At 36.1% G+C, this 12,282-nt stretch overlaps 1 protein-coding gene across 1 annotated transcript; it reads left to right on the forward strand.

The window, feature by feature from the left end:
- Positions 1-326: 326 nt before the first annotated feature.
- On the forward strand, positions 327-8,627 carry LOC125231222 (pre-mRNA-splicing regulator female-lethal(2)D). Its single transcript, XM_048136601.1, has 5 exons — positions 327-454; positions 579-803; positions 5,418-5,542; positions 6,654-6,981; positions 7,820-8,627. The coding sequence occupies exons 2-5, from the start codon at positions 614-616 to the stop codon at positions 8,077-8,079; spliced, it is 903 nt and encodes a 300-aa protein (XP_047992558.1). The 5' UTR covers positions 327-454; positions 579-613; the 3' UTR covers positions 8,080-8,627.
- Positions 8,628-12,282: the final 3,655 nt, after the last annotated feature.

Below are 12,282 nucleotides of genomic sequence, written 5' to 3' on the forward strand. Positions count from 1 at the left end.
TTGGTATTTTAGGCGATAGGTTAACACTAGCCACTGTCCATTCCAAATCAATTTTTAGGTTTTGAGATAGATGGCGATAAAAATAAATACTGTTTAACAACAGTGTTGCTAGTGGTAAAAAAAAACAGTTTTTAAATAAAATTTAAAAATTTTTTATTAAAAAATTATTTGAATTATATTTTTTGAATAGATTCTATCAGTCGTCTCAATAGAAGTCCCTGTTTATTAATTAGTGTAATTCCGAAAAGATAACAAATTGTAATGCACAACATCATTGACTTTTTAAATGTCGGCAATCTGGCATGGCAACATTATAGTGCTACGTGATAAAATGGCGTCTATAGAGTACCGTTCGGTGTCCTCGTAATTTTTTATTTCAATTACGATTTAAATGATAAAATAATAACTAATGTATAGTTTTTCTTCACAGTTTTATGTTTAACGCTTAAAAAGTGTAAGTACTTCGTCTGTTAGCTCCTCTCGTTGTATATGAAAGTCAATTCCAGGTTTCTGATAACGGCGGCCAAATGCAAATGAGTGTTCAATTTGCGGCGTTAACAGCAGTTATTTGGTTTCAGTCGAAAAGCCCTCTAAACGTTTTTGTAAGAGTGCAATGTCCGAGGAGTCGGAGCGGCATGGCGAGTCGGCGGCGGCGTCACCGAGCACCGGCGGGGCGAGCGCCGCGCGCGTTGTGTTGACCGCGCACCAACTCGAAGCCGCTGCCGCGGAGACGCTTCGGTCCGCGTGGGCCTCGCAGGACTCATACATTGACCACCTCGAAACTTTGAACAAGCAGCTGGAAGGTATTTACGACAGTTTCATCGGCTTGGTAGCGTCGCGGTCGGCCTGTGATCCGCCCGCGGATTGTTTATGTGCAAACATTACTTAGTTCTTCTGTATATCGACAATGCTTTAACTAAAATTCTAGTGATACTGTTATGACACATGTTAAATGAAAATGTTACTGTGAAATTGGAATGTTATGCTGAAAAATTGTGGTACAAGGGAGTATATAGGTGTTTTAAGTTTAAACAAGGTGGTTCAGAAGATGGTGTCCTGTGTTAGCAGTGGAGTGTTCAGTGGAAGTGCTTACAATGGTCATGGTGTAGGCGACCTGAGGTCTAGTGCTCTCCGCAAGCCGGAGCTGTGCCAGTGTTTTAGTGCTTTCACTCTGTCCAAGATGGCAGCCTTCGGGGCTCCTGGTGCCGATTCATCTGATTTATGTTCACATGAAAAAGTAAATATGATTTTCTTTTCTTCTTTTGCTCTATTTATAAGATTATTTGGTACTTACAAGCTTTATTTGTTTGTATATTTATTTCTTATCTCCAAATGTTATTGTAAATGTCACTTGATTCAACATTATTTTAATTTGTGATACCAATTGTCAAATTTCACTAAGATATTGTTTATTTATACTATAAATTTAGTAGTATATTAAGGCTGACCTTCCTTCTTTTAAAGTTCTGGAACAAAACAAGGTACCCTGTAATTGACATTTCTGGGTTGTTGCCAAATAAATTTGTATTTTGTGCATTCCCTATATGCCCTGCCATGAATGAATGTGATTGTTCCATATGAATGTGTCTGTTCCCAACAACCATTCATTAAATGGGACACAAACTAATTTAGTCGCAGGAGCATTCCTTTTTCTAGAACATGACTGAATATAGAAGGTCAGTCTTACATGAAGCATTTCTTTAAATCTGTCCTGCATGCTAATAAGCACTTGTGTAAACAATTTGTTTTAGTTAAGAGGTGCATTTTAAATCATGTTGCACAAATATTGCTTCTCAGGATAGACAGAAGTTTGAGTGAGATATCAGAAATTTCATTCAAGTTTCAAAATTAGTTTTGCTTCAATAAAGCAAATATTAACTACATAATTTAATAATTCAGACAAACATGGATTTTATCAGTTTTAAAAAAATCCAATTAATTTTATGATAACTGAACTTCATGAGATTTTTACTCCAAAAATCTACAATGTTTGCCTGAGTTAGACATACCAACCCATATGAATTAAGATGAAAATAAAAACTGAAATAAATGTCATAAAAAAGAAAAAAATACCAAGACCTTTAAGGGCTCCAAGTGTCCAAAAGTGGATTTGAACTGGCATCCTCCATTTCCCGACGGATGCCTGAACCACAAAAAATCCAGCTTTGGACACTTGGGAGGCCTTGGTCATTTTTTCTTTGTATTTATATACAATATTTCAGTTGATCGTTTAATTTTAATAATAGTGCAACTATACAAATTAAATTATTTTCTATGAGTATAATTTAATTTGTTCTAAGATTGAAAATCAACATACTTCTTTATTTTTAAGAAACAGATGCAACTTTGCTAGTTGTGTAAAGTGCTACTGCTATAAAAAAATGTTATTACAAATTGTCCCTAAAGAAACCCAACAATCTTTATGAACATTTAACACTTTGGCACAAGCGCGGATTCAGCTTCGTGCCCGGGGGGGGGGGGTCACGTGGTCTATTTGTATGGCCAACCTAGGCTCCAGGGGGGTCATGACCCTCATGACCGCATCCGCACATGCTTTGACACCTGCCTGGTGGGCACTCGAGAACTTTGCTCAGATGCCAGCGCCATACTCAAGCGGGCGGTTGTAAATTACAAGCGGTTTCTGATATAGTGCGCCATTTATTGTCTGGTAGTGAATGTGTTAAAAGAACTTTGTATACTGTGGTCAAAATTTTTATCATTACATTTACCTTTAACGAAAACTGAAGTCCAACTGGTTTTGTTTGACATGAAGTTAAGAGTATACAGAAGGTTAAAGAAATTTGGAGTCTACTGTTATATCAACATAATCCTTTTTTTTATATGTATATTTTGAACCATTCACGAACTCAATATGTGCAATATTTTAAATAGAGGTTCGTTTGTACTAGAGTTGTATTAATTGTATGACATTTTTTGCTTCAAACCAGATGGCACTGTACAGCTGGATTTTATTTTTGTTGTCTTGTTTTTGACATGCATGTATTTTTTATAAATTAAACAAGTTGAGTGCGATGGCACATCTTTCTAACAATGGATTGTAAATACCCGACTGTAACATATCTGTTGGTCACTAAATGGCTGCATTCTTATTTTCCTTATATGTGTCATGTTTACAATGATAATCAACATGTTCACATCCAATTGATCCAATATAACCATAGCCACAGCCAGGCCTACGTCACTCGCTCGTGGACCCGCTAGCAGTTGCCTCGAGGTAACAAGAAGTGGCTGAGAGGCGCCACGCGCCCGCCTGTGTAGTGGCGTGGCACGTACCTACTATTCTTCTGAGTTTTACGAAGTAACTTATTAGTATTAGTTAAATAAATCGTAGGCATTTGTCGTTTTGCGGGCAAGTGAAGGATCTGTTACGTTAGTAACTTATTAATAATCTGTGCCACAGCTATAGCTATAGCTGAGGAAGATACAACCTGGGAGAAGTGAATTTTTCTTACTAGTAGTCTCCAAATTGGATTTATTTAGCAAAGAGCAGTAGTTGCATCTCTTTCTCTTACAAAGGAGGAGTTAAAGAAATTTTTTTTTTTAATACTAATGAATTAGTGCAACTTATAATACCAATGCTGTCATCATCATTCTAAAGGGAACTTGTAGATCCCAGAAATTACCTACCATTTCTTTTCTTGAATAATGTTTATTAGTTTCTTGTGAATACTTTCATACTTGTTATATATACCTATCTACATGTATGATTAGAGATAGAAAACCCTCTTAATGAGAAAGCTGTTTTTTTACATTTATATTTAAGTGTAAGAGAGCAGCCTAGTTAAAAAGTGGATGACCACTTCTGTATACAAACAGACCCCATGTACTTATTTGAATATTGAATTTTTTTTATGCAATTTGATAGATATTAACACATTCTCTACCAGCGACACATATGTACTATCAGCTGCAAAAGTGCATGGAGAAATTGTGAATGAATTCTTTGGTAAATTCGCCGTGCACTTTTGCAGTTGATAGTACCTTGTGTTCATTTTCGTACTAAATCATACCTACTGGCAGTGAATGTGTTAACCTTAGCTATACCCTTTTATTTGAGTTTTTCTGATCATTTGACTAAATTTAATAAGAGTATAAACAAAAATCAGACGATAGAGCACTGGTTTGGTTGTAAAAAAAATGTATTATGTTTAGAGACGAAAATTAGGAGAGAGAGGAATAAGTAATAAATAAAAAAATCTAAAGTAGGCAGGCAAGTTTCCTTTAAATATTGATGTTTTATTATCGATATTCAGCTTTACTATAAGTACTGCCTTTTTATGTTGTAAACCCTACTAAGTTTCTTATAACAACCAAAAGTTTGTGTGGTTTAAGACATAAGATGGCAGAAAAACAGATTACTGTGAATTTGTTAAGGTGTTGTCGATTATTGTATTACTGCTACAAAATATTTAAGGACAATGTCATTTCTTTTGGATCATAGAATGTTCTGAATTTTAAAATAGTTTCACCAATCATATTATGCGATGAATATTTTAAAATTTTGAATTTTCTTAATTTTATTTGATATCGTATTTTTTATGTTTATTTACCACCAAAAGTCACATTATGTTGCACTTTTTAACCAGAATATAAATGTACATACATGCTTTTAATTACTTCAGGGCTTAAAAATCAAATTCACAAAGTGATTTTTATTTTATGTATATTTATCATTATTAACTAACAAAAAAGTATATACATATTTAGTTACTAAATAATTGTGTCATATTTTAAATTGAAATTTACTTTCATTTAGTACCAAAATCTTGTTTTATAATATTGTCCAGGACTTATGTAATTTTGTCTACCGTAACATGTTTATATTTTTTTCCCCTCACTAGCTCGGAAACACGTGTTTTGTACTTTAATACCAGCGGGTAAAAACGCATTTTATCCACTAGTGGGTAAAGTAATTTGACTTTGAATAAAGTCAAATTAACTGCTTTAAAATTGTTAAAAGTAGGTGAATCTAGTAATAAAGATGATTTACCACCTGCGGAACTACTGGAAGCAGTGATAAACGCATTTTTTGCGTTGTAGTTTCCTCACTATAGTGAGGGGAAAAGTTTTGTGTTACACTCAGGTGCAAATGTATTTTACTTCTCGTGTGTTAAAAAACTCGCAAGTTCAGGATTCTATTCTCGAACCACTCGCTTCGCTCGTGGTTCAACTATAGAATCCTTTCATTTGCTCGTTTTTCAATTCCACACTCGGCGTTAAAATACAACTTTGCCCCCTTGTATAACAAATAACTATAAACAGGTACCTTTATTACCTAAGTATTTATCTCATAATTAACAAAGTACCTAACCATTATTTTTTGTATCACATACATTTTATTCCTAAAGAATGTAGAGGTAAACTCTGTAACTAATGTTGTTGTAAACCATCTTCAGGTAGCTTGGAAAAGGCGAAAGAGGTAGAAGATAAAATCAAACAACAATATGCAGAATCACAACATAGAGAGAAAGTCCTTGTTAGGCGGCTCGCTGCTAAAGAGCAGGAGATCCAAGATTATGTTGTAAGTGTTGTAATTTTGTTATATTTCATACTTATGTGTAAGGAGCCACTTGCGCGTTCCAATGTTAGCCAGCTTAACCTATACTTAAGGGTGCTTTAAAAAAAAACGTCAAAAGAATGTAAAATTGATAGTTTTAGTCGGTGAAATATTACACTTTCCGTTATCCCATAGATTTATTTAATTCAAGTTTCAGTTAGAGCATCTTATTATCTTGTTTTTTATAACACTGGATTTTTGAAAACTAACTCACTAAATTAATTATGAATTTTTCTCTAATGCACGTTTAGAAAAACTCACGTATAGAGCTGAATTAGTCGATCTTATTTGTAAAATTTGGACAATTTTGAATACTAAAACAGGTAAATTTATAATTCGTATATCCTGTACTACAATCTTCTCAGATTACATTTTTATTATAAGGTTTTGAAAAAGAATAAACGAGGCTAAGACGAATTCAATTTTTTTCAGAAATTACCTAAAATTAAGTGACAATTTCTTTGAAAATCTACATCACATCGAAGTAATTTTTGTACTTAATTAATCTGCAACGTTTACTTAGTGATTTAGTGATTATAAATTGCTATTATTTATTTTTGGCAATTATTTGAAAACAAGCCTTCACCGGTACAATTTATTACCACTTTTGGACATTTTCTCATATTTTGTTAGACCAAGAAGAAAAAGTCCATATAATGTGATATATATTTGTAAACTACTCGCAAAGCCCTTTAATTTGATACCACACACGGTATGATCAAGCGCTCGGTTGCGATTTCACTGTTTTTCACACGAAAGCCCTCTTAAGACTAAACGGTATGGCAAGTTAGCTGAGAGCCAATGATTAGTACCTATTCCTGCTTGAATTATGTTGGCCTAAAAACCACTGACATTCATTCCTATTAATCATACTCAATAAAACTCGCACCAGAGGCGTTGCGATACGTAAATGATGGGAGTAACAACCCCATATCGATCTAATTATACTTTATCTGGCCTTATCGCATACGTATCCTCATTGCAGTAACAATTATTCCGAATGCATAGTCGATTTGTCTCCTATCCATAGGTCAACAAGACATCTCTATTACCTCAAACAATTATTAATTTTCAGAGTCAAATTGCTGAGCTCAAATCATCACACGCAAGTCTAAACGGGCGACCAACGCTACTAGACCCGGCAGTCAACGTACTTATATTAAGGTTAAAACAAGAACTAACGTCCACTAAGACTCGACTAGAAGAGACACAGAACGAATTATCAGCGTGGAAATTCACGCCAGACTCGAATACTGGGAAGAAACTTATGGCAAAATGTAGACTGTTACATCAGGAGAACGAAGATTTAGGGCGAATGACGTCGAGTGGGCGAATAGCGAAACTGGAGGGCGATCTCGCGTTGCAAAAAAGTTTTAGCGAAGAAGTTAAAAAGTCACAATCAGGTAAGAAATGTATACTAATCCAAGTGCGACAATTCAAACTATAATGAAGTTGTGAATTGTAAACTAACAACAATCAGAACTTCAAAAGCATGTGAAAAACTTGCGCTAAGAAAAATTATTACCATCAGGCGTAAATACTGGTTTACCTTTGAAAAATACACTGAAAACATTACATGTGCCTATAACATTTGAAGAGTTCCCTCGATTTCTCCAGGATCCCATCATCAGACCCTGACTTGGTGCCAATGGGACCATCTCGGGGTTATACCCGTTCGATCAAAAAAAAAATTTTGAAAATCGGTCCACAATTCTCGGAGATATCGAGGAACATACATACAAAAAAATAAAAAAAATAAAAAAAAAAAAACATTCAGTCGAATTGAGAACCTCCTCCTTTTTTTTTGAAGTCGGTTAAGAAACGCTTAGCTCAGAGGTCATTATCTTCCCTTGGGGCTTCAGAGACCTGAGAGGTCTTTAGATTCAATTAAACATCTGGGGATCGATTTTTGAATTTCGAACGCACGAATTCGCCTTTCGGAAGTCTGCTAATGCTATTTTTGAAAAAGGACGGCTAGTAATTTTAAAACTAGTAGTAATGACCACTCGATTTCGATTATGTTATTAAAATTTAAATCGCTAGTAGTGGAGATATTATTGAACGAATTTCACGAAATCGAATGGCCGAGATTCAAAAATCGGCCCCCCGATCCATACATGGCTTGAAATGTTTGTAGTAAATTTTGCCCTTCAATTCATTGTGACGTCTCGGTTTTATCATGTGCTAATAATCCCGTTCACAAGTAAGGTAACCAATATAACGGGCCGCTTTAACTTTCAGAACTGGACGATTTTATACAAGAGCTGGACGAGGACGTGGAGGGCATGCAGAGCACGGTGCTGTACCTGCAGCAGGAGCTGCGCGCGGCGCGGGGTGGTGGCGGCGCGGTGAACGGCGCGCGGCTGTCGCCCGACAAGCGCGCCTACAGCCCGCGCGGCGACGCCGCCGGCGCGCCCGCCAAGCGCCGCCGCGCCTCCGTGCTGTCGCTCGACTACAACGAGGACGAGGAACCGCTGGTTCCCAACGGCGACGCCGACTAGCCCCCCGCAAACGAACGGACTCGCCGAGTGCGCTGCGCGAACGTTAACTTTAGTGTGTATGTACTCTTAGAAGACATGTTAGACGATTTCTGTGTCGTACCCGTTGACTTATCGGTGAGGCTGTGTCTAAAAACGTTCGGTACTTTTGCGTTTTAGCACCGTGGACCGCGTGACCGTCGAGTGAGTCGGCTTTTGACATGGTACTCTTAATGAATTTTGAACAGACTCGGTTGACAATTTTATAATTTATTTATGATAAGTGCATCGATTGTGATATGTATTAGATTGCAATAATGTGTGAGCGATACCGATTGATCTGTGTTGCTGATTTTCGTTCGACGTGGCGTTTATTTTTTTATGTGCCCGTATTGATCGGTCATAATAATATAAGACCGTCGGGACCGTCAGCAATAATGATAAACACCAAGCCTAATGTTCTATTATAGCAACGTTTTTATGAAATTTGTGAATTTCTACATAGTATATTTATATTTTCAAATTACAATGAATGTATATAGAGCTATGTTAATAAACATGTATTACTGGCATCAGTTTCATTTCTTTTTCATTTTCCTAAACGTAATGATTAGATAAGACTTAGGACCGTACTTTTGTTTGTTCAAGATACCATTACAATTCTACATGTCAAATAACAAGCCTAGGTGGAACAAGAACTTCATCAACCTACTGTTAACTATTACCGACTTCCCCCACACAGGAGGAAGATTAAATATTTGATCCTATTCTTTTTTTCGAACTGGAGTCAAGTAAATAAAACGCGATCCATAATGAAATATCACCATTTATTATACTAGAAGGCACCACAATACATAAGGCGACATCGGTGGTATCGTAAAGCATCACTCACAAAAATAATTATCTGACTAGATTAGACAATACATAATCTTCTTAGGAACCTCACTGAACAGTCATTAAATTCTAATTTGTGCTTATGTTAGTATGACTAAAACCTTCGTTGATAAAATTATATTACCAAATATATGGTCAATTTGGGCGCCGATTAAAAATTTCGACCGCTATATTTCGTATTCTTCGTATCGTATAGTATACAAGATGTATCTAATGATAAAGGACCATGGGCAAATTTGTATGGGCACTGTCCCCACCCACCAACAGACATGAAACATGTCTCATTTAATAGATCTTGGCAAACTGATGATTTTTTAGTATGACGAGAATCGCCCTATGTATGGGGTTTTCTTGGAAAACCGTGTTTTGTTTTTACATATTTTTTGCTCATCTCATTGAAAGTTACAAAGAGAAGGTTGAAAAAATATTATGTTACTAACAATAATACTTCACAAATATATATTTAGGACAGAATGAGTTGTTACATCCGTCTATAGGCTCCGGTGACTGTTTACCATCACGCAGCCCCGCATGCTTGTTTATCAATCAACTAGTACAATAAAAAAACAAAAACTTTCAATGCAATGAGCAAAAAATATGTAAAAACAAAACACGGTTTTCCTAGAAAACCTCATACATATGGCGATCCTCGTCATAGTAAAAAAAACCGGTCAAGTGCGAGTCGGACTCGCTCACCGAGGGTTCCGTACAAACTTTCAATAGTTGAATCATCAAAATGTTATTCATAGAACTCTACAGATTTGACTAAATCCCTCAAGACTCAATTTCCCACATATTACTTGTTATTGTAATATACAATTTTAATTTTAATATACAATTTTATTGTTAGACAACGTCCAAATAAAATCAAGACTATTCGACTTCAATAGTTTACGACTTACGACATGTCGCAAGGACGCTCCTGAACCGACCTCATTATATCAGGAAATGAGCGTTCAACGTACAGCGACATCTATCGGCAAATTGAGTAAACTAATGCGCGCGAGCTAGTATGGAAGATGATTTTTATAGAATAATTGTTTATTGCGTGAACCGATTTTAACCATTTTGCCTCTATTTGAAAGCAGGTAATTTCATTGTTATTGTGTTAAAAAATACAGGTACAATAAACACCTGCAAGGGTGTTGAAATTGAAAATGTAAATCTGAAAGGTTTTTTATAAATTAAAAAAAAAGTTTTCAAGATACGTGTACGATTTTATTTTTCCTGTAATATTCATTATAATAGCCATGTTTGGTGAAAATTTCATAAATTTATGTTGGTAAACTTCGGAGATAAGGGGGGGGAACGGTATTTTTTTTTACATTTTCCTTCAAAAAACATTTTTTTTCCACAACAAAAAAATTATAAAAAATAGTTTTGATATGTACAGTTTGAGCTCTTTCTAACGATACCCCACTTGACCTAGTTACTTGAAATTTTCAGTTTGACCCCCTTTCATTTTGGCCATTTTCTATCATTTATATTAATTAATTTAAAAAAAAAATCTTTCAACTTGTAGAGGTTCACAATGTTTATAACTATTCCAAATTTCATATCGATAGCATAAGTAGTTCTCGAGATATTTAACAATGTGACAGACGGACAGAGTCGCACCATAAGGGTTCCTGTTGTACCTTTTTGGTACGGAACCCTAAAAATCATCAGGTTGCTAAGATCTATTAAATGAGACATGTTTCATTTCTGTTGGTGGGTGGGGACATTTCTGCCCATGGTCCTTTGGGCTAGAAAAGCCACAAACGAGAGTAACTTTCAAGTGGCCATTAATTACTAGCTTCCCGATTTCTATAGGATTTCGCAATTTTCAGAAATCCAGCGTTCCAACTTGCGTTCTTGCTCGCGAGATTTCATACACCAAGGCGAATTCTAGTATGGACTCACGCGAGAACGCAAGTTAAATTAGACCGCCAGATCTGTAACTGTTTGACTCCATTTGTATAAAACTTATTGGAAAAATTACACATCTCTTACTGCAATTTGTAACTGTCCACCTACTGAAGCTAGGTAAGTTTAGGATTTTCTCATTTTAATAATGTGACAAACCTTGAGGTTTTTAGTTTAAAATATAATTTAGATTCTCTTTATGGGCTTGTGTAGGACATGTATACTAATAGTATAAAAGATACGATTCCCTGCACTGTACTAGACCGACCTACTCCCAAATGATTCTGCTCTCTTAGTACATTTAGTACACTCACACACGCGCAACAGAATGGGAGCGAAGAGCCGAGGAGTGACAATGACAGCAAAGCGATCCGTGTGATCCGACCGCAACCGAACTAAAACCAACTGACTCGGACCGAGAGCGCGCGAAAATGGCCGTTCAGCTCTCGGCTACTACGAACGAGCGTTACTGTACGCCATAAGCACAATTTGTCTCTCGCTCTCTCGGTGTACTACTGTACTAAATGTCCTAAAAGAACGAACTAGTACACTTTGGAGATCGTGCTAGTTGGGAGCGATCTTTTCAGTGAACGAGCAGGCACACTCTATCTCTTTGCTTATCTACTGCACATAATGTCAAACCACGATACGATTTCTTAATAGTTATTTGTTATACAAGGGGGCAAAATTGTATTTTAACGCCGAGTGTGGAATTGAAAAACGAGCAAGTGAAAGGATTCTATAGTTGAACCACGAGCGAAGCAAGTGGTTCGAGAATAGAATCCTGAACTTGCGAGTTTTTTAATACACGAGAAGTAAAATACATTTGCACCCGAGTGTAACACAAAACTTTTTCCCTCACTATAGCGAGGAAACTAGAACGCAAAAAATGCGTTTATCACTGCTTCCAGTAGTTCCACGGGTGGTAAATCATCTTTATTACTAGATTCACCCACTTTTATCAATTTTAAAGCAGTTAATTTGACTTTATTCAAGGTCAAATTACTTTACCCACTAGTGGATAAAATGCGTTTTTACCCGCTGGTATTAAAGGACAAAACACGTGTTTCCGAGCTAGTGAGGGGAAAAATATATTTGTAGCGTAGGTACCCTAAATACCGAGGGCACCCTATTTAACATCCATCATCCAAATAACCATTTTACGTTTATTATTTCTAAAATCCACGCTTAGATATAATTATACCTTAAACCTGGCAGGCAAGCGATCGCGCGACCAACGATAAAACATCGGGCTTACAATAGTACATTACATCAGAGGCCGGGAAAATGAGGATTTCCGGCCAAGTGGGTATATCGCCGAGGCATGTATAGTGCTTTTCTCAAACATACAATGAAATAAAAAAAATGCTCTAAAGGACAATATTTTATAAAAAAAAGTTACTTTGCAGGCCTAGGCCTGAAAAATAA

This window comes from Leguminivora glycinivorella, chromosome 11 (genome assembly GCF_023078275.1).
Source record: "Leguminivora glycinivorella isolate SPB_JAAS2020 chromosome 11, LegGlyc_1.1, whole genome shotgun sequence".
Taxonomy (NCBI): Eukaryota; Metazoa; Arthropoda; class Insecta; order Lepidoptera; family Tortricidae; genus Leguminivora; species Leguminivora glycinivorella.